At 55.4% G+C, this 22,900-nt stretch overlaps 1 protein-coding gene across 1 annotated transcript; it reads right to left on the bottom strand.

Moving 5' to 3' along the window:
* Positions 1–18: 18 nt before the first annotated feature.
* On the bottom strand, positions 19–22,893 carry PDZD7 (PDZ domain containing 7). Its single transcript, XM_003922284.4, is given in 18 exon segments — positions 19–731; positions 733–986; positions 1,368–1,468; positions 1,997–2,587; positions 3,417–3,488; positions 3,650–3,741; positions 3,897–3,988; positions 7,291–7,466; positions 8,061–8,111; positions 10,416–10,610; positions 11,117–11,512; positions 12,718–12,778; positions 14,201–14,348; positions 14,615–14,791; positions 15,497–15,671; positions 16,005–16,145; positions 21,789–22,179; positions 22,838–22,893. Coding segments are annotated over 17 exon segments (3,063 nt in total). The 5' UTR covers positions 22,015–22,179; positions 22,838–22,893; the 3' UTR covers positions 19–616.
* Positions 22,894–22,900: the final 7 nt, after the last annotated feature.

The following is a 22,900-nucleotide window of genomic DNA, read 5'->3' on the forward strand; positions in this document are numbered from 1 at the left end:
GAGTATAGGAACTTGTTTGACCCGCACCCCCTCTATCTGCTGGCTATTCCCCTACCCCTCATAGAGCGCTCGGGGAGAAAAGGTGATGGAGGAAGGACATGACCGGTGGAAAGTCTGAGGTCTTAGTGGACCGCAACATGAAATGGCCTCTCAGGGTCTGAAGGACTAGAAAAACCTTTCACCCTTTTCCTTGCACAGAATGCTGCTCGGGCCTGGGGAATGGATGCACTGACCCCTTGAGGGCCCTATCTGAGAGTCTGTGTCCCTGAAGGCTTGGGCGACTCATAAAGTAAGGGCCAGCGTGTAAGAAAGTGCCCACCAATCCCAAGCTCCAGACCTCAGGTTACTTGACCCCATTCCTGGCTTGAGAGATGGGGAAGCGGTGAACGTGGGTGACAGGCTGCCCACTAGCACCTTGTCCTTGGACACTAACTAAGGCAGAGCCTTAGTGACAGCTGAGGAGGGAAGACAGTGGAAAGATGGGGGCTACCAGTGTGGCACTGGGAGGAGGCAGGGTGGGCAGGAGCCAGAGAAGAGTCCTGAGGGAGCTGGTAGGAGAGGTCCTGGGGTAGAGCGGTGCCACAGTCAGTGGGAGAATCTCAGGTTAGGGGAAGGGTCATGGGATGTGTGGGGAGGATGTGGGCTTAGAATCAGGAGTCTGGGGGGCTGGGCTGGGAGTTGGCTGGAGGAGTCTGGCATCAGTGGGAGGGGTCTGGGGATTGGTGGGAGGTTAGGAGCCAGTGAGCAGGAACTGGAGCAGCATCAAGGGGTACGTGGGCAGGGGAGTGGTCAGCAGGAGGGCCCCCATCAATAAGGGCTGATGAGTCAGAGGGTGAGGGCTGTGGGCTGGGCCCGGGGACCCTGACCACAAGCTCCATGGGCTCCCGGGCCTTGTTTCGATAAGCCCGACGGATGGTGTCTACTGCACGCTGGTGGGTCACCTGCTCCAGACTCTCTCCATCCACTGCCACAAGCTCGAAGCCAGCCTAGGATGGGGAGGGAGAGTCACATCCCTCCCTCCTCATGTCAGCCCCCACCAGCGCCCAACCTGAAGACAGAATCTTCTCACCTCCACCCTCGAGCACGCTCCTCCCCCATCTGGGTGGAGGGGATGGACAATGAGACTTTTGTGCCTGGAGTCATTGGGGGCAGGGTGGGGCATAGACAAGGGCTCTTTGTCCACTGGGGCTCAGGCTCAGGCTAGCATGAGGGGACAGAGTTTTCCCCAGGCCTGTTCATCCTGCTCACCTGAACCCCCTCACCCCAAGCCTCCTCCCACAACCTGGGCTAAACATGTCTGGCTGGAAGCTAAGCGTGGCCAGCCTCACCTCCTGCCCCGTTCCAGCTGTGGGCTGAGCTCCACCCACCTGCAGAGCCCCGCTGAGGAAGGCGGCCCCCCCAGGGAAGATCTTCTCTATCTTCACCATGGGCTGCACCTTGGACTCGATGCCCCCAGAAATGCTGATGCCTAGTGACAGGGAGAACCACTGTGTGAGAGGGCAGACCGACTCCACGATGCAAGCTCCCTGAAAAAACCTAGAATCCCATCCCCAATCCCCAACTTCTCCCAAACCCTTAGATTCTGTTACTCCTCAAATCTCAACTCATTCCAAAATCTTCCACATCCCAGCTCCTCAAATGTGGACCCCGCCCAACTACACTCCAATACCCCTGATTCCTTTTTTTTTTTTTTTGAGAAGGAGCCCAGGCTAGAATGCAGTGGCGCAATCTCAGTTCGGCTCCCGAGTAGCTGGGATTATAGGTGCCCGACACCACACCCAGATAACTGTTTTGTATTTTTAATGGAAACAGGATTTCGCTATGTAGCCCAGGCTAGTCTTGAACTCCTGACCTCAAGTGATCTGCCCCCCTCAGCCTCCCAAAGTGCTGGGATTACAGACATGAGCCACCGTGCCTGGACAATCCTCCCCAGATTCTTTTCCTAGGCCCAGACTTCCTAGTGTCCCCTGCCAGGCGCAGGCCCACCTGGACTCACCTAAAGACTGCTTCATCTTGGACAGTGTCACTGTCTTCAGCTCGCCACTGAGGGTCTTCATGGCTGCCTCCTCTGCCATCCCCCCAGTTCCATTCTCTGGGGGCCCTGGCCTGCTGGCCCCCACCTTGGCTGCCTCGCCATCCAGAGGTCGTGGCAGAGAGGGCCTGGCCTTCCGAGGCTTGTGGTAGCGCCCATTGGCCATGCTGGGGGCCAGGGTAGGCGCCGGGGACGGGGAGCGTCTACCCGGAGACTTGCCTCGACCCTGGCGGCTGCGGCTGCGGCTCTGGGCCCGGCCCGGGCTCTGGCTCTGCAGAGGGTCCGCTCGGCTCGGGGGCTCTGTCAGCAGCCAGTTATGCCGCGGGGGCCGGGGAGCCACGGGGGGTGGCTGGGGAGGGGGTGTGCAGGCACTCTGGTGGGGGGCAAAGGCATCTACTGGCACATCTTGGAGAGGGGCGATCCCTTTATGAGGGTGGCGGGGGGCACAGGCACTCGGAGAGACCTTGAGGCCCCCCAGCCGCTCCCGCAGCTCCCCGTCACCTTCCTCCTCCGGGTAGCCGTTTACCGGCAGCAGGTAGAAGCCTCCGCGGCTGTCTGAGGAAGAGTGCCAGGGTCAGCCGCCCCCTCCTCCCCTCCCAGCTCGGGCCACCTCTCCAGGACCCAGGCCCCCTCTCCAGGACCCAGGCCTTGCCTGGGTTTGTATGGGGCCTGTGGGAGCCAGGCCCGGGTTTGCTTAGGCCCTACTGCAGTGCGGCCCACCCAACAGGAGGCGGACAAACAGGTTTTTTTTTTTTTGAGATGGAGCCTCTCCCTGTTGCCCAGGCTGGAGTGCGGTCGCGCGATCTTGGCGACCGTAGCCTCCACCTCCCGGGTTCAAGCGTTTCTCCTGCCTCAGCCTCCCGAGTAGCTGGGATTACAGGGATGCACCACCAAGCCCAGCTAATTTTTGTGTTTTTAGTAGAGACGGGGTTTCTCATGTTGGCCGGGTTGGTCTCTACTCTTGACCTCAAGCAATCCACTGCCTCGGCCTCCCAAAGTGCTGGGATTACGGGCGTCAGCCACCGCACCCGGCCTAGAATTGCATTTCAATACTTCCTATTGGAATCGTCACAGTTCTATTTTAATGTGTCTAAGAAAAAATATGACTAGCATACCAAATGTGATTTCTCAGAGGTTACTGCACAGAATGAGACAAGATTTTAAAAGTGAGTGTGTTTCAAACCAACGAGTAAGTAAATAAAAGCACAGGTGGTGACCAGCAGATGAGATAAAATGGCTCTGGTGGACAAGAGCTTTCCTTCAGGGAAACACAATGTGTCTCAAAGTCACAACTGCCCCCGTGGGGACAGGGGTAGAAGGTCCACCCTCCCTTCCCTAATCTCCCAGGGCGTGCCCCTCCCTGGGCTCTGGGACTCCGACTGACCAGGCACAGGGGTGATGAGGTGACGTTTGGGCGGCGTGTCCTGCCGGGCTGGTCTCAATGCAGGAGGCCGGACTGGTTGGAGAGACGACCAGGTCAGCAGCAAGGCACACCGCCAGGCTCCAGGATGGAAGCTCAAAGGGCTCTCGAAATCTCTGCTGTCCTCTCCACCACAAGGTCCCATTCCCACCCCCAGTAGGCCCCAGGACCTAGAACCCCCGCCCCCCACTGCTGACCTGCCCTGCTCTTGAGTGCCTCAAAAGCCTCCAGCTCCACAGGCATCACCATGCTGTCGAAGCGGCCCAGGTCTGTGGGGGCTACCACACTCCTGCGAGAGGGTGAGACGGCAGGGGTAGGAGGGGCAGGAAGGGTTTCAGTTCTGGAGGTGCCAGGATGCGAATCAGCCCTCAGGAGGTGGGGAGGGTGGCGGGCAGAATCAGGGACCCCTTCCTGCCCCCAAGCCCTCTCTGCAACCTCCTCCACCTGATGTCCCGCAGCAGCAGCAGCTTCTCGGGCCGGTCGAGGATGGCCAGCAGGGGCCTCACCAGGTCCTCCACGCCTCCCTCGTGCACGTACTGCAGACAGAGGCACCACAGGTCAGACAGCAGTGGGGACTTCCAGAGCTGGGTGAAGGGAACACCAGGGCATGGAGGTGTTTCCCCTACGCATGTAGGGACCCATCCAGCCCGTGGGAAAGGCTCCCACCACCTCCAGCTGGACACAGGGCGGTCTGATCTTGGTGACGGGGTGGAAGCCTGCAGGCATAACAGACCTGCAATCAAGGGCAACAGCGTCGCTAACAGGTTTGGGACAGACACTCTTCTAAGCCTTTTACATATGATCTCTCAACAACCACCCTGAGAAATGGCACTAATTATTCCCGTTTTACAGATGCAGAAACTGAGGCTCAGAGAGGAGAAGGATTTAACTCAAAGGCACACAGATAAGGACTGGAACCCAAGAAGTCTAACTCTTGCCTGCTTGGTACCGGAAAAGGATGTGCAGGGAGTGGACTCTCCTCCCCACCCCCACATCCCAGGCAGAAGGAAGGCATTTGAGCCAAACACTAGGCTGTGTGCCTGGCTGTCCCAGCGTGTGTCCGCACACAGACCTACAAATTAGGCTTTGTTCGGGGCTGGAATGGGAGCCTTGGGGAAGGGGCGGCTCTGCAGAAAGCCTCTCCAGTCAGTTCCCGGGGGGTGGAGCCCCTTCTGCCTGGCACTGCCCGGATGCCACCAGCCACACCCCACTGACTCTAAAGACCTGAAAACACTGGGAGCCAACCCTCCTTGGATGGCACACTGCCCCCTCGTGGCGAGAGGGAGACTGACTCGAGGACACGCACGCATAGAACACTTTCTATGGGCACCGACCCAGAGACAGAGCATGCCCTGGTGGTCAGAGTGAGTCATTCATAAACCTCTGGAAATAAATAAGATACAAACGATGTGTGTGGCCCCAAACCACACACAGTTACAGCGACTCACACATACACATATCAACAATACATTCCCTTTTCTCTGGAGAGACACATGGTGCAGAACCAGCCCCATCTGTGCACACGCTTGAAGTCCATGGACTTGGCTTTGGCACCCACTAAGTGCCAGGCCCCGTATTGGGCCGTGGGGGCACAACGATAAAGACCCTGTCTCAGTTCTTCAGGAACTGGGTCTGGTGGGAGCGAGGGGCAGCTGAGTCACATACCCCAATGAACTACAAATCCCGGGCAATGGGGCACAGGGAGTTTCAGAGAAAGGTGGGAGGACCCCAGTGGGCTTCATGGAGGTGGTGGCATTTTCGCTGACTCTCAGAGGATAGACACAGGGAAAGCATAAAAGTTGGGAAGAAAATGTTGCAAAGGTGGTGTGGAAAAACAAGCAGATAGTGATTTAAATGTGGCCATGGGGTCCCTGAAGAGTCTCCCTGCAGGGCTGCTGCTCAGGCCGTGACTATGTGAGTAGCATCCCTGAGGCTGTGCAGTCATAGCCCTTATAAACCTATGCAGTGGCCACGGGAAAGTGGAGGTTGGTGGGTTAGGGAGTCGAACTGGGGAGAATCTCTAATGTGAGAGCTGGGAGCTTGTACTCTATTCTGCCAAAAACAAGGGGTCACCAGGTGGGTTGGGGAGTGGACAGCAATCAGAGAGGGATTTCTTTCTTCTTCTTCATTTTCAAATTTTTATTTATTTTTTTGAGACAGAGTTCACTCTTGTTGCCCAGGCTGGAGTGCAGTGGCATGATCTCAGCTCACTGCAATCTCCCCCTCCCAGGTTCAAGTGATTCTCCTGCCTCAGCTTCCTCAGCAGCTGGGACTGGAGGCACCCGCCACCATGCCTAGCTCTCTTTTGTATTTTTAGTAGAGACGAGGTTTCACCATATTGGCCAGGTTGGTCTCGAACCCCTGACCTCAGGTGATCCACATGTATCGGCCTCCCATAGTGCTGGGATTACAGGCGTGAGCCACCGTGCCTGGCCAATCAGAGAGGGGTTTCTGATTCCTGGTCTGGCAGCTGTAGAGAGATGGCTTACTTGGGGAGAGGGGAAGCCTGGAGTTCAGGGCTACATGCCCCAGTCACTAGAACTTTACTCATCACTCCAGCCAGGGCTCCATTGCAGAGGGTCTGATCTCTTGCTGTGGGGGACTTGGGTCAGGTTTGGGTAGTGGTTGAGCTCGGCCGGTGGTATGGGGGCCCAGTGGGAGGTTTGGGCAGAGGGAAAAGGAGAAATGAGAGAAAAAGAGCTGCCAAAGAGATAGATGCAGAGCCCCACCTCGTGGCCAGAGCTGGCGTTGCAGGCTCACTGGAGGATGGTACACGCTGCCTCAGTGCTTAGAGCTGAGGGTCACACCTACAGAGTTTAGCCCAAAGCCCCTTAGCTTCCCCCAGCACACACCTGCATCTGCAGCTCTGCTGCCAATGGGACTTGGTAACAGGATGCATAAATGACTATGTCTCAGTCTCCAGGTGACAATACATGGACACACACACACACACACCCCCCCCCCAATAATGCAGTCAGATCGACACAAACCAGGTACCCCACAGACACGCCAGTGCACACACCACACAGATATACAACACAGCCCCACTCTTGAGAAAGGTGAGGGGTGAGGAAATCCACAAACAGTTTTCCAAGACCCCCCAGCTTGCCATCACACACAGTGTGCAGACTCCTCACATCAAGCCCAGCACACACACCCGGACTTCCTGAGACAGGGACAGCAGAGGACCTGCCAGTCCTGGAAGGAGTGAGCCACCAACATGTGGGCCCTAGAGACAACTTCAAATCTGACTCCCTTCCCACCTTGGGGCCCTCTGGTTCTGTTTGAAGTGGAAGGGAGCAGAGAACAACAGTTTAGGTGTTGGGGGCAGGGTTGAGGTGTGTAGGGGATACAAAGGGTTACTTACTTGAGCAACGGGGGGGGGGCACCTGGCATGAGGCCAGGCTTGCTGGCTGGCCCAGGAGCAGAGGGTTGCGTGCAGGGAAGGATGGAGGCTGGGAGAGGGCAGAGGCAGGGACTCACTTCCCCCACTCGGCACCTGTCTGCTCCTTCTCTTCCCAGCTTGAATATCACCTCCTCTGGGAGGGCCTCCCAGCCCACACCATCTAAGCATGTCTCCTGGGTTACCCTCTCATGTTCTTTTTTTTCACAGCTCTTCACGTGACTCATCACCATGGGCGTTTTAGGTTCTAGTGATTGTCTAGCTTTTCTTCCTGTGAGCTGGTGGATGTGTGTGTAACAGGGGTGATTTCTGATTTTACTGACCACTAGCCTTCTGGCATCGAACCCAGACATCGGTCAGTGGACAGTGGCCTGAATGATGGGCTGGGTGACCGAGGGACCATGTGCCAGGGCTGCGGATGGGCTGGAGGCTTACCCGGGAACAGTGGCGGGTGATGGCCAGCACCTCATCATCAGTCAGCAGCCTCCGGGCCAGGTCCTGAATGAGGGGCCGCCGGCTCTCCCAGGCCTGAACCTGTTCATCCACACTGAGCAGCTGTCTGGTGGGACTCCCAGACCTGGCAGAGAGCAGGGCCCGGCCCTTCTCCTGGTCTGCAGGGCAGGAGCCAAAGGGTGTGATAAGGAGCCAAGAGCCATCAGGGGAGGGGAGAGGGACTTCCCCAGCAGGGTTGGGCCCCAAAACTGGCCAGCCGAGAGCCAGGTGCTGGGGGCAGAATCCTAGCCTAGCCTCTATGCACCACCATAGTTGCCTACAGCAACCTGCCCACCAATGCAGCACCAACCCCAGCCCCTCAGCCCCCAACGCGGACCCTCTGGTTGTCTTGCTGATCCTACACCAGTCTGTTTCTTAATGGGGTCTTAGCCCAGAGCCCCTGAACATGCACCATCATAGTAGTCTATTCCCATTGGAGCCCCAGAACAGGCTCCCTCATCACCCCCAAATCTATCTTTGGGAGTCCCAACACAAGCTCGTAAAATGCACCCCAGTATCTGTCTGCCACCCTATCTTTCCTAGTAGGCTTGGTCCCATTCTTTCAGCTGCCCCCAATACGTACCAGTCCAGCTGCCTGATCCCCATGTGACCTTGACTGAGTTTAGTCCGAAGTCACTTAGCTGGCCCCCAGCATGCACCCTCATCTGCTGCTCTATGTAAACCAGGCCTTGGTAAAGGGATCCATGAATTACCGCGTCTCAGTCTCCAGGTGACAAACTTCTGCACTGGCCCCAAGCCCCCTGCTATGAAGAAGATAGAGGCTCAGCTGTAAGCCCTGGCTCCCAGTCTGAAACTGGGGGTCAGGAGGGCTCGGGACAAGCTGGAATGGAAAATTCAGGCTGGAAGTAGTTGGGATGGGGAGGCCAGAGGCCTGGCCATTAGGGGCTTGAAGGCCATGTGCAGGCTAGGGACTTCCTTCACAGGCAGTGGGGAATCATGGGCAGTTTTGGATCAAGAAAGGGGGCAGTCTGAGAGCTGCTTATGCAAATTCATTTGGAAGCAAATGTATGGAGGGAGGAACCTCAGGGCCGGAGCTTGGGGGAATATCTACCTTCAGGGGACAGAGGGAGAAAGAGGAGCCTTGGAAGGAGATAGAGGAGTGGCCAGAGAGGTGGGAGGAGAAGCGGCAGAGGGCAGGGCCCTGGGAGCTGTGGGAAGACAGATGCGCTGCTGGAGAGGGGCCGGCCGGCCAGCCAGCCCTGACTGGAAGGGATTGTCTCTCCCATGGTACTATCACCTCAAGACCCCAGAACATCCCACCCCTGGGTGAAGCAGAGTCCAGCTGCTCATCCTCTGGTTGTTTTGTTGACCCAACATCCACCCCACTTCTGAAAACAGCACACTGATTTTCCCCGGGGACCTACCCCACTCTGTTCTTAGCCCATGTACTCCAGGGTGGGTACATGACCCAGACTGGCGAACAAAAGCACTTTCTCTCTCTCCTACATCAGAGCGATTTATTCTGCATGGCACAGGATCTCAGCTGGAACTATTTAAGGAGAAGCGCTTTCTCCTGGGGTTGCCACTCGATAGAGGCCATCTTACCTCCAAGTCCACAATAGCGGCAAAGCCCACAATAGCGAAGCCAACTCATGGGAGAGTTTTACTTTTTTTTTTTTTTTCCTTTAGAGACAGGGTCTTAAACTCCTGAGCTCAAGCGATCCTCCTGCTTTAGCTTTCAGAGTAGTTAGGATCGGCCAGGCATGGTAGCTCATGCCTGTAATCCCAGCACTTTTTGGAGACTGAGGTGGGTAGGTCGCTTGAGTCCAGGAGTTTGAGATTAGGCTGGACAATATGGTAAAACCTCCATCTCTACAAAAAATGCAAAAAAATAGCTGGACATGGTGATACACACCTGTAATGCCAGCACTTTGGGAGGCTGAGGTGGAAGGATCGCTTGAGCCAGGGAAGTAGAGGTTGCAGTGAGCCAAGATCACACCACTGCACTCCAGCCTGGGAGACAGAGCGAGACGCTGCCTCAAAAAAAACAAAACAAAATAGTTGGGATTACGGGCGCATGCCACTAAGTCTGGCAGAAATACTTTCTAAAGCCAGTATGAGTTGAGATTCTGTCACGTGCAACTCCAAGTGTCTTAACTCATCCATTCTTGGTCTAGTCTCTGAAACTCACCAGAGAGATGAGAGGGCCTTTTGTGAGTATCCTTTGGCAGACCCCGACATGGGTACACCCTGGGCTAGGCCCTTCTGCCGGCCCTCTCTAATCTAGAAATGGCTTTGCTCAAAGATGCTTCTAGAACTGGACTGAGCCAATGGAACTCATACCAGGGGAGATGAAGCCAAATGCCCTAGGAAAAGTGTGCCCTACTGCTGCCACCACCAAGAGGACAGGGATCTGATGGGAGCTCTCCCATGTCCTCGCTATGCTATGATTCATCAGTTTTCCTTTCTATAAAATGGGGAGATGAGGCAGTATAACAATGACCACTACATTTTCTGAGCACTTTCTATATGCCAGACAATGTACTAAACACTGTTTCACTTACTCCCCACTACTCTTAAAGAAACAGGTATTACTGGCCAGGTGTGGTGGCTCACGCCTATAATCCCAGCACTTTGGGAGGTCAAGGCAAGTGGATCACTAGAGGTCAGGAGTTCAAGACCAGCTAGTCTGACCAACATGGTGAAACCCCATCTCTACTAAAAATATAAAATTAGCCGGGCATGGCGGCACTTGCCTGTAAATCCCAGCTACTTGGGAGGCTGAGGCAGGAGAATCACTTGAACCTGGGAGGCGGAGGTTGCAATGAGCCAAGATTGCACCATTGCTCTCCAGCCTGGGCAACAAGAGCAAAACTCTGTCTCAAAAAAAAAAAAAAAAAAAAAAAAGAAAAAGAAAGAAAGAAAGAAAAGAAAAAGAAAAGAAACAGGTATTACCCCCATTTTACTCAGAAGGAAACTGAGGCTCTCAGGGGTTGAGTGGGGACTCAGCAGGTAAGAGGTGGTGTGGGAATCTCAACCCAGAACTCCTGGATGCCGAAGCCAGTGGGCTTGACCCTGTCTTCCTGTCTGATCCACCCATTACTTACCTTTCTCTGTGTCCAGGCGAGGGCAGGCTTTGGCAGGGCTCCCGCTGTCCAGTGCCCAGGCCTCTTTGCGCCCATCCCCTGCTAGCCTCCCCTGCCGCCCTCCCTTGAAGAAGAGGTTCATCAGTGTCTTGGAGCGCTGCAGGGCACCCTTCTCCCCAGGGGACCCCGACTTCTTCTTCCGCAGCTTCTTCTCCTCTGCAGACATGAGGGAGCAACCAGGGGGGCTGGAGGGGTGGGCAGAAGGAAAGGACGAGGGGCAGGGGTGTGGGAGGGGCAGAGAGAAGGGAGAGGCGGGGGCGGTCGTGGAGTGGGAGTGGGGTTCCTCTTCTGACTTTCTGACCTTTTCCCCCACGCGCAGCTGTGGCTATGTAAGGAATTTCCCTTGAGGGCCAGCTGGAGAAGCACGTGTGTGTGAGCAAGTGTGTGTGTGTGAATAGGCCAGGGAACTCCAGGATCCAGGGGCTGGGGTTAGGGCTGGTTGGGGGAACAAACTGATACGACCAGGAGCTGAGACTAAGGGTGAGTGTGGGGTCCAGGGCTAATTTAAAGCGGAGCCCAGAGCAGGGTCTGAGCAGCCTGGAGCTTGGATTGGGCAGGGGCTGGGTCAAGGCCTGGGGCAAACGGAGGTTTGAGCCCGGGTGTGAGGCAGGTTTTGGAGCAGAGGCTGTAGAAAGAGCAGCAGCCACCCATCCCCCACGTACCCCACAAGGTCAGGTGGCTCTGGGAGCGCGTGATAGGGGGCCGGGGTCGGCTGAGGGCCAGCAGCAAAGCCGTCTTGGGGGACTCAGAGAGCGCAGAATCAAGGCGGCGGCCGGGCGGGGGTCCGTCTGAGCGGATGGCGGTGTCTCTGAGGATGACGGTGGGCCGCACGCTGCACCAGGTCTCCACCCGGCCCCCCGCATCAGGCTCCGTCTGCATAGCTGTGTCCGCCCGCCCCCAGCCTGGGCCGCGGCCGCCGGGCTCCTCCGGTCCCAGGCAGAAGTCTATGCGGTCCGACGGCTGGGAGCCCGAGCTGTAGGGGGCGCTGGAGGCGCACGAGGAGACGCTGGAGCTGCTCGCGGAGGCCGGGGACAGCTGCTGCAGCACCCCGTTGCTCACTGCAGGGAGTGGGGAAGCCAGGGGTCAGCGGGCTTGCTTCAGGGTCCTGCCGCGCTTGCAGACCACCCTTGTTCTGGAGGAGGCAGGGCTGGAGGAGGCAGGGCCAACCAGCAGCCTGGGTTAGAACCTCAGTGGTAGGGAACCCGCTGCTCCAAAACGTTGCCACTGACCTTGGGCATGTCACTTCTTGAATCATCCACTGAGACCCCAGACCCTAGGAGAGCCTGCATTGAATCCGCAGATTCTGAGGGAAGCCCAGAAATAGCTCTGGACTGTGTGAAGGGTCTTGGTTCCTGCCCTTTTCTTACTTTTTTTTTGAGTCAGAGTCTCATTCATTCTATGGCCCAGGCTGGAGTGCAGTGATTCCCACACCACCGCTTACCGGCTGAGTCCCCACTCATCCCTGAGAGCCTCAGTTTCCTCATGAGTAAAATGGGGGTAATAATACCTATTTCTTTTCTTTTCTTTCTTTCTTTCTTTCTTTCTTTCTTTTTTTTTTTTTAGACAGAGTTTTGCTCTTGTTGCCTGGGCTGGAGTGCAATGGTGTAATCTTGGCTCCTTGCAGCCTCCGCCTCCCAGGTTCAAGTGATTCTCGGCTCACTGCAACCTCTACTTCCTGGGTTCAAGTGAGTCTTGTGCCTCAGCTTCCCGAGTAGCTGGGATTATAGGCATGTACCACCACACCCAGCTAATTTTTGTATTTTCAGTAGAGATGGGGTTTCATCATGTTGGCCAGGCTGGTCTTGAACACCTGACCTCAGCTGATCCACCCACCTCAGCCTCCCAAAGTGTTGAGATGACAGGTGTAAGTCGCCACACCTGGCTTTGTTTTGTTGTTGTTTTTGAGACAGTTTCTCACTGTGTCGCCCAGGCTGGAGTGCAGTAATACAACAGCTCACCGCAGCCTCAAACTCCTGGGCTCAGGCAATTCTCCCGCCTCAGCCTCCCGAGTAGCACAGACCACAGGCCCTCACCACCTCTCCAGTTAATTTTTAAACTGTTATTTGTAGAGAAGAGGTCTCCCCATATTGCCCAGATTGGTCTCAAACTCCTGTGCTCAAGCAATCCTCCCACCTTGGCCTCCCAAAGTGCTGGGATTACAGGCGGGAACCACCGCACCTGGCCCTTTTCTTCTTCAGAGATCCTGGCCCCACCCTCAGGCCTCAGCCCTTCTCCTCCAATCTTGGAGATCTCAGTCACTTACGACGGTCCAGCCAGCAGTACTCAGAAACCATCTCCTTGTAGGCAGGGTACCGGCCGGTCTCCTGGAGAGGGCATGATGGGCACAGGAGGGAAGAGGGAGCAGTGAGAAGGGAGAGTGAGAATGTGGCAGGGTGACAGGATGGGAGTAAACTTTCAACTTCATTTCTCTCCTCCAAATTCATCATGCTCTGGCCACATAGGCCACTTTCTTTGTGAACACGCCAAGTTCCTTTGTCTCTCAGGGCCTTTGCACCTGCTGTTCACTCTGCCTGGAGGCCTGCCCTGAGCCCGAGATACAGGGGCTTCCTGAATGACTCCATTTCATCTCTCTGTTAATTTTCTTAGTGCATGTGTCACCATCTGCAAGCATCTAGTTGATTGGTCTGTCTCCTTCCAGTAGCAGAGAACTCATCTGTCCTGTTCACTATTGTAGCCCCAGTATTTGGCATAGTGGCTGGCACATAGCGGGTGCTCAAAAATTATTGAATGTCTGGGTACAGTGGCTCACGCCTGTAATCTCAGCACTTTGGGAGGCCGAGGCGGGTGGATCACCTGAGGTTGGGAGTTTGAGACCAGCCTGACCAACATGGAGAAACCCCATCTCTGCTAAAAATACAAAGTTAGCTGGGTATGGTGGTGCATGCCTATGATCCCAACTACATGGGAGGCTGAGGCAGGAGAATTGCTTGAACCTGGGAGGCAGAGGTTGCGGTGAGCCAAGATTGCACCATTGCACTCCAGCCTGGGCAACAAGAACGAAACTCCATCTCAAAAAAAAAAAAAAAAAAAAAAAAATGCTGAATGAATGGGGCGCAGAGTGAGAGTGAGGAGAGGTATTTTGGGATAATCTGAGAGGGAGGAAAAGGAAACATGGAATGGGTGAAAGGTGGAAATGGGTGGGGGAGGGCAGCAGAGGAGGCACCCAGTGACCACACAGGTGAAGGCTTGGGGAAGCAGAAGGGTGGAGCAGGGGCTGGGGTTGGGCTCGCACTCCTCCGGGAGCCAGAGTGAGAAGACTTGATCTTCAGACAAGTGTGAGACCCACATGAATAATGAATCCAGCCGACTCCTGTGAAATCCAACCTCTGGCCCCAGCCCAGCCCTCCTTGCTCTATGCCCTGGGGATGCCCATCACTCAGGTCCTGCCCAAAGCCATAGCCACCACCCCTCCCTTCTGGGCCGGATATTTGTTCCTTTCAACCCAAGGCCTCTACCCTTCATAAGAAAGGGCACCCCTCTAGCACTGTGGGGAGTAGAACTGGAACCAGGTCCAGTCACTGAAGAAGTGACCTGTTCATGAGTTGCTGTGCCTCTCTGAACCTCAGTTTCTTCTTCAAAATAGGGGTGAGAACAATGCCTGCCTTCCTTCTAGTGGCTGTGGGAATGTCATCAATTGCAGGGCAGTGGGCATAACTAAGAACTAGGGTGGACTGGGGAGCCCCTCCTCTAGCCTGGCCTCTCCCGACCCCCACAGTTCTGCCCACCTTGATGGTCAGCATGATGTGTGTTTGGCCCTTTAGCACCTCCACGGCCTGGCTGTGGCTGATGTCATCAAACCTGATGCCGTTGGCTGCCAGGACCTGGTCCCCCACCTTGATGCCATTCTCCTCGGCCAGCCCACCATGGTCCACCCTGGGGCCAGACAGGGATCAGGCATCAGTCTGATGGGCCCTGGTCTGCCCTCCCTCACTTGCTCCAGACCCCCTTCTCTTGACACAAGATTGCCCCAGTCAGGCTCCTTGACCCTCCTACTGGGGCCTCCTGCCCCACTCCCAGACCCTCACTGAGACAAGTGGTTGGCCAGGCTCACTTGCTGACCATCCCCACGTCCCAGCCTGGGCCCCACTCTAGGCCACATTCTCAGTTCTACCCTGAGACACTTCCTGCCTCGCCCTCACTTGGACACGTAGATGCCCAGGCCAAACTCCTTGCCCCCGCGGATGTTGAAGCCCAGGCAGAAGTCGTCGGAGGTTGTGTAGAGGTGGACAATGCGCCGGATGCCATCCTCTGAGCTGCTGTCAGACGGTGTCGAACCGCACTTCTCCACTACCAGGCGCTGATTCACCACATCCACCCTGGACAACAGCAGGGGACCCTCAGGCTGGGTTCTCCATCCGTTGCCACCCACCACCCTCCCAGCAGCTCTGCCAACTTCAGGGAAAGCGGGGCTTGCCTTTGGGGGACTCCCCACACCTGAGATCTTCGGTGGGACATAGGTTCATTAGCTGGGAAACCAGCCTAATCACCTCTTTTTATTGAGCAGCTGCAATGTTACAGGCCCATTCCTTTTTGTGTTGGTTTTTGTTTTTCTGAGACAGGGTCTTGCTCTGTCCACCCAGGCTGGAATGCAGTGGTGTGATCATGGCTCACTGCAGCCTCAACCTCCTGGGCTCAAGCAGTCCTTCTACCTCAGCCTCTTGAGTGGATGGGACAACAGGCACACGCCCACCATGCTGGTTTTTTTTTAGAGAAGGGGTCTCGCTATGCTGCCCAGGCTAGGCCCCATTTCTAATCCTTCCAGCATCCCTGTGGGGAGGTAGTATTTTTCCCTGGGTTTCACAGCAGCAGCAGCAGCAGCAATGTGGGAGCAGGGCTATTGGAGGAGGGCAGGGGAGAGGCTTGCCTCTCCTTATTTGAGGTCAGGACTTGGGATACCCTGCGTTTCCTGTGCCAGTGAGCAGGAGGAGCAGAAGCCTCTCCCACCAGTGGGTTTTGGGTGGTGTTAGGGCTGGGGTGGGCTGGGGCAAGGCCAGGGCCAGGATGAGGGAGTTGCTGCTCACCACGTGGTCTTCTCCTTGGAGAATTTGATGCCCGGCACGCGGCCCATGCGCCGCACCATCATGTGCAGGCAGCTGCTGCCGGTCAGCACCTTCACGGCACTACCCATGGTGGTGCTCTCCAGGCTCAGCCCATTCACCTCCGTGATCTTGTCTCCCACGCACAGGCCAGCCCGCTCTGCAGCACAGGATGGGAGTGGCTGGCATGGGGCACTTGGGAGAAGGGTCCCCAGGATCGGGCTGAGCCTCCCCCATCAGATGAAGCTCCCTGGGGTCAAACTGAGCTCCTCGATCAGAGTGGGGATCGTCAGAGCAGGGGCTCTGAGTGTTCCCAGTGCCAAGGTATCTGTCTCTTAAACCATTCTGCCCTGAGGGTGGGCCCTGTCCCCCCATCAATCCGGCCCTCCAGAGCTGAGGACTCTTCCCTCTGTCCCTGACAGCAGCATTGCCTGCCATTCTGAGGTTTGAGTCACATCCTAAGCCTGGACTTGATCCTGGGGGTTCTGCTTACCTGCCCTGCTGCCTTCCTCCACTTTGCTGACGAAGATGCCCAGGCCGTGCTCTGAGCCCCCTCGAACGCTGAAGCCCAGCCTCCCTGCTGGACTCTTCTCCACCCGGACTGAATGGATGATGTCGCTTTCATCACTGTTGGCTGCAGGGACAGGGATTTAGGGATGCCCCCATATTCATTCTGGGTGCAGAGGGCCCCTGGGTTCCCCAACTTGGGGCCTGCAAAGGCTGGGTTGCTGGGCACAGTCATACAGGCACATAGGGCCCTAAATGCAGTGGGGGAGGACAGTCTATTTCTAAGTCTCCTCCGGGTGATTTTTTTTTTTTTTTTTTTTTTTTTTTTTAAAGAAACAGGGTCTTGCTCTGTCATCCAAGCTATAGTACAGTCCTGTGATAATGGCTCACTGCAGCCGCAAATTCCTGGACCAGCTTTCCCAGTAGGCCCACAGGCACACACCACTGTGCCTGGATTTGTTTTAATTTTTTTTTGTAGAGGCAGGGTCTCACGTTGTTGCCCAGACTGGCCTCAAACCCCTGGCTTCAAGCAATTCTTCCACCTTGGCCTCCCAAAGTGCTGGGATTCCAGGTGTGAGCCACATGTCTTGCCCCCTCTGAGTGATTTTGAGACCATGGAACAGGAGGGTATGGAAGAAGATGAGGTTAGTGGGACAGAACTCTATGCTAAAGACACTGTTCGCTAGCCAGCTATAGTGGTGTATGCCTGTGGTCCCAGCTACATGGAAGACTGAGGCAGGAGGCCAGGAGGTCGAGGCTGCAATAAGCTGTGTTCACACCACTGCACTCCAGCGTGGGTGACAGAGTAAAAAAATAAGCTGTTCTCCTTCCTGCCTAATTGTGTGTGTGTGTGTGTGTGTGTGTGTGTGTGTGTGTGTGTATCAATGCTTACTGAGCTTCACATGCCCATGGGCCTGGGGTAAGCCAAATTAATAAACAATTCTGTTTCTTTGAGGGTCAGATGGACAGACAAGAAGTTTCAAGATTCTGTTCTATGGGGCACAGTTGAGGGTGTCTGGCCTCATCAGCTTGCAGCCTAAATTCGTGTATTAGCTCTATCTTCAAATGGTTGTAGGACTACCCTGTGGAAAGCATTAGATATTTTTGGCTGTGTGAGCCAGAAGACAGAACCTGCCTGCAGTACTCTTGCCGACACAGTGGAATTAGACAGAGGCAGATTTTGTAAGAAAAAACTCTAAAACATTCAGCTGTTGGAAATGAAATGGGTTTTCTTTCTTTTTTTTCCTCAAGACAAAGTCTTGCTCTGTCACCCAGGCTAGAGTGCAGTGCCGCCATCTCAGCTCACTGTAACCTCCGCCTCCTGGGTTCAAGGTGATTCTCCTGCCTCAGCGTCCCAAGTAGCTGGGATTACAGGCGTGTACCACCACACCCGGCTAATTTTTGTAGTTTTAGTAGAGATGGGCTTTCACCATGTTGGCCAGGCTGGTCTTGAACTCCTAACCTTGTGATCCGCCTACCTTGGCCTCCCAAAGTGCTGGGATTATAGGAGTGAACCACCACCATGGCCTTGAAATCAAAGGGGTTTTCTAGGACAGATAGTGAGCTTCCCATCTTTGGAGGCACACAAGCTGAGGCCCAGAAAATCCCTGTCTGGAATCCCTGAGGCCCCTTCCATCTCTTAGACTCTTTGATTCTGAAAGCCAGGGTTCTAGGAACTACCTGGCTACATGGAGAAAGAAACCCCAAACCACACCACACTGCAGTATGTATGTGCCCAAGGCAGCCCTCTTCATCACACTGGGGAAAGTAGCGGGGAAGGGGGTTCCTAGAGGCTGAAGCTGTCACGTAAGATTCCTTTTCTTTTCTTTTTTTTTTTTTTTGAAATGGGAGTCTCACTCTGTCGCCCAGGTGGAGTGCAGAGGCATGATCTCAGCTCACCGCAATCTCTGCCTCCTGGGTTTAAGTGATTCTCCTGTCTCAGCCTCCTGAATAGCTGGGACTGCTGGCGCCCACCACCATGCTCGGCTAATTTTTTCGTTTTTTTTTTTGGTATTTTTGTATTTTTAGTAGAGATGGGGTTTCACTGTGTTGGCCAAGTTGGTCTCAAACTGTTGACCTCAAGTGATGCATCTGCCTCGGCCTCCCAAAGTGCTGGGATTACAGGCGTGAGCCACTGTGCCCGGCCCAGGTAAGGTTTCTTTAAGGAGTCTGATGGGTGGGATTTGGATGGGTTGGGGGGTGGGGGTACTGACAAAGGGGAAGGAGCCAGTGAGGCTCAGCTGTGAGCCCTTGAGGAGACCTTCCAGTTACAGAAAAGCGAGAAGGCTGGAGGGGTAAGTTGGATCCCAGGGGAGAAGCTGAGATTTCTTCTTGGGTAAGAGTTACTCTAGAGGTGTTTCTTAACAGGGAGAAATCACACACACACCCACACACACACACACACACACACACATACACACTTCAATTTGATCTAAGAGAAGTCAGGTTACAGTGCACGGCCAGGGCAGCTCAGAAGGAAATCCCTAAGGGGAGCCTGTGGGCAGGGGTGGCGCAAGACAGACCTGGGGGCAGGGGTTTCCCAGCTGATGAGATTACACAGATGTCAGGAGCCTTTCAGCCTTAGCCAAGGAGCCTTTTGCTCCCTTGCTCCCAACGCTGTCTCCTCAGGGCCTCACTGTGGCCTCCCTAGGGCCCTGGGTCAGGGGATGTGAAATCTGAGGTTTTCCGGGAGCTTGGGCCCTGCAAGGAGGGAAGCTTCTTCACCTGCCCTGCCCCAGCCTCTCCCCCAGGCACCCCATTGCAGCCCCGGCTCTATGCCTGCTTCCACTCTTGCCCCCTTTAGCTATTCTCTATACAGTACCCAGAGTCAGCTTTTACATTAGATAATAGCTTTTCCCTGATTCAAAACGTCAACACCTGATCCTGCTTCTAGACCTCCAGTTTCCTCACCATGCCCTATAAGGCCCTGCCTGGGCTCTCCCCTCCCCATGCATCCCCCCTCCCTTCCAGCCACCCTCCCCTCCCTCACTGAGCTCTGGCCACACTGACCTTCCTGTTCTTCATGGAGGCCAAGCCCCTCCAGCGCCCCTCTGCCTGCAGTGCTCCTGCCAAGGCCTTTAGAAGGCCAGCTCTTTTTCCTCATTCCCCTCCTGGCTCAAGCCCCACTTTCTCAGCGAAGGCTTCCTGGAGCGCCCTACCCCTCCTGCCAGTGAGTCCCTCTTATAGGGCTTCTCAAAGCGTGGTGCTGGATCAGTAGTGTCAGGGGGTCTGAGAACTTGCTAAAAAATGGAAATTGTTTTGCTTTACCGCAGACCCTCTGAACCAGAAGCTCTGGGACTGAGCACTGCCATCTATCCCTGAATGAAGCTTTCCAGCAATTCTGAGGCATCTAAAGTTTGAGAAGCACTATTCTATCATATCATCAAATGATCACCTTCTGACCCTTCCCATCCTTTGTCATTGTTCGCTTATTTGTGTTATTTCTCTGTTTTCACTAGACTGTAAGCTCAATCGTGGTAGGGTCTTTGTAATTCTCTTCTAGAGTGTCTCCAATACGTTGCACAGTGCTTGGTATTTGATAAGTTTTTTTTTTTTTTTTAAATAAGTGAAAGAATAAATGGATGGGTGGTGGGTGGATGGATGGATGGATGGACAAATGAGGAGAATGAGGAGAAATGCATTAAAGGTAATGCTTTCCTGGATTAAAGGTAATGCATTTTCTCTGGGACCAGTTGAGTTGAAGGAGCTGGTGGGACCCGGTGGGGCTGATGTAGGTGGCAATGTTCCCCTTCCCACTGTTTATTCCTTATCATCTACTTTACTCCCTCGGAGTGATCTAAATAATAACATGGGGCAGGGTTCCAGGCTGTGGAGACTTGGGAGCTGTCTGTGCTCAGGCAAAGGCGAGAATTCTGAGCTCAGAGAGTCTCAGCCTAGTCAGGGTAGAGGCCAAGTGGTCAGAGCAACCCCCCAGTCTCTCACTTGCTAGGAGATGCTGCTTCCTTGGCTGCACAGTGGCACTAGCAGGAGGCAGGGGAGAAAGCAATCATGAAACTCCTGGAAGAGCATCTTTAGAAGGACAGTATAGGCCAGGCACAGTGGCTCACGCCTATAATCCAAACACTTTGGGAGGCTGAGGCCAGAGGATCGCTTAAGCCTAGGAGTTCTAGACCAGCCTGGGCAATATGGTGAAACCCTGTGTCTACAAAAAAAAAAATAATAAAATTAGCCAGGTTTGGTGGTGCATGCCTGTAGTTCTGGCTACTCAGGAGGCTGAGGCTGGAGGATCACCTGAGCCCTGGAGTTTGAGCCTTCAGTGAGCTGTGATCACACCACTGCACTGCACTTCAGCTTAGGTGGGCAACAGAGCAAGACCCTTTCCCTCTTAAAAAAACAAACAAACAAAAAAAAAAAAACAGGGAAAGTATAAACAGCCCTTGCATCATACATGGGCAAGGGGTAGGGGGAGACAGAGAGAGAAAGAGAAAGAGAGTCTATTGGAGAGGAGTATAGCATAGTTCTTTTAATAGAATGGGGCTAATAAAGGCAGCGATGCGATGCCTGCCTCCCTTTTCCCCAATGTCTCCTAGCTCCTCTGGAGACTTCTGCTCCCTGACCAGAATGACAGTGGTGACCCTCAGCAGTACCCTGCTGCTCACCAGAGGGTGAGGCATAGACCGGTGGGTGACAGGGGTGAGTGTGCCAGGCCACTGGGGGAGGAAAGCTGGCTCCCTGAGCAACATGTTCCTCTCCACCCCCCAGCCCTGCTCCATTGGCCTGGGGAGGGGCACAGAGATGCCCTGCTGGGTCAGAGAGGGAGGAGCAGGGCCTGAACGGTCCAGGCTGGGATCCAGCCAGGGGAGCGCTGCTGGCTGAGAAAGAGGAGAGGAGCTGGAGATATTAATCTGGTCCTGCCCACAGAAAGCCCAGGCCCAGGGGGCCTAGCGCCGCCCCTGGCTTTCAAGGTCCTGTCTTGCTCACCAGCTCTTGGTCGCCTCACATCTGTCACTGCAGCCAGCCTGGCTCCTAAGTGCCCACCCACCATGCTCCATGCTTTTCACTTCCAGCCTTTGTTGGTGATAGCTCATCCCTGCCACCAGCTGTTCTTATCGCTCTGTCCTGCTACACTGGAGATCTCTGGAAGGTGAAGATGAAGCCTGATCTCTCTCTCTCGGTCCCCTGCAACACCTCCCCAGGGCTGGTATAGAATTGGTGCTCCTCGAAGCGGCATTAAGCAACTACATAAGCTTAGGTCTCCCCCTCCCTGAGGGAGCTCCCTCCCCACCCTCAACCCTCCTTTTCTGAACATTTGCTGCGCTGCCTTCTTTCCCCTCCTTCTGCGCTGAAGCCCTGAATGCTGTCTACCCGCTTGGGAACTGACTCCTGGAAGCCCAGCACAGAGCTTGTCACACAATGGACTGGTGGATGGAAGATGTACTCCTCCATTCTGCCCCACCCCTCAGAAGTACACACAAATGGATCTGGAGAAAGGCAGAGTCCATGGGAGGAAGAGGCCAGTTCAATCCCCTGCCTTGCCCACCTGGAGCTAGCAGACCACACACATGTCCTTCCCTGCTGCCAGGGCCTTATCTCCCTCCTCCGACCCTGGGGCCCTGCAGGATTGGCCTGGGGAGAGGCCAAGGGCAGGTGAGGAAGAGTGTATGGGTTCCCAGGTGGCCTGACACCTCCCTGTGACTCCTATCTCTTGAATTCCCCCACTCGTACTGGCTCTGCCTCCTCCTGCTGAGTTCCCACTGTTCCCTACCCCCACCCTTCCCAACTGAGGCCAGTGGCTGGGCCCCGCCCCTACCTTCGATGGGGGAGTTGATGAGAATGACGCGTCCCATGGGTGATGAGGCTCGGATTCCACGGGGGGGCCCGTTTAGCAGCCGCTGCTGCTTCTTTAGCAGGTATCGCGTTGCGGTGGAGCCTGAGTCCTTGCCTAGGTGGCCTCGAGAGGAGAGGGAGCTCAGAGAGCCGGAGCGTAGGTCTCCTAGGCCCAGTGGGTCAAAGCCCACTGCGAAGCTGTGTGCCATGGTGGCTGGGCTGGGACAACACCCTACGGGTCCAGAAGGAATCTGCTAGCCCTGGAGAGACCAGCCCTGCGTGCTTCCAGCTCCATGAGCCTCTGTGCCAGGCTGGGGTATAAGCAACGTGGAGGCCCTCGCTTGCGCTGCCTCTCAGAAGTGTGAGCTCCAGGCCTGGACAGGGAGAGCAAGGACAAGGGAGGGGTGTAAATGTTTCCTCTGCTTCCCCCAGAACTTCCACCCCTCCCAGTTGGTTTAAGCATCCTGCCCTCCCATGCCTTAGGCTCCCCTCCTGTCTCACCCCAGGCCAGAGAACTGCCCTGTCCAGGCACCATTGTGGACTGTCACTGACTATACAAGTCTGGTGGGAAACTTTCATCCCTCATTCCTGCTCGCAGCTGAGTTATCTACTCTCGTCCCCAGTCCTCAGTAGAGGCTGAGAGTGGAGTTGGGATTACTGCGGGCCCTTGGGCTTCAAGCGGTATGAGACAAAAGAGGTCCAGATAGTTCATGGCATCACCTCTCTCATGCATATGTAGGCATGGGGGTGGCCTGAGGTGGTGGGGTTGAAGGGGGGCGTGGACCTTAGACAGCTGCGGCCGAGGAGGGCCCCCAGACACCCCTGGGCTCCAGGCTGCGACTCTGGGTCTAAAGAGGTTGTATAGACCTCTCCTAAGCTTGTGGGGAGGATCTGCTAGAGAGGGGTCCCATGACATCCCGGGCAAAACCTGGGGCCAATTCCCTCAGAGAAGCTCTGCGACCCAGAATGCAGCACCCCAACCCCAACTCAGCCCTTCGGGCCCGCCACCCCTTTGTGTCTGGCCCCCCTCACCTGGTCGCTGGTGCGCCGCCGCTTGCCTTGCGGGCAGGACCACCCGCAGGCGAGAGCTACCGC

This window comes from Saimiri boliviensis, chromosome 12, assembly GCF_048565385.1.
Source record: "Saimiri boliviensis isolate mSaiBol1 chromosome 12, mSaiBol1.pri, whole genome shotgun sequence".
Lineage (NCBI taxonomy): Eukaryota > Metazoa > Chordata > Mammalia > Primates > Cebidae > Saimiri > Saimiri boliviensis.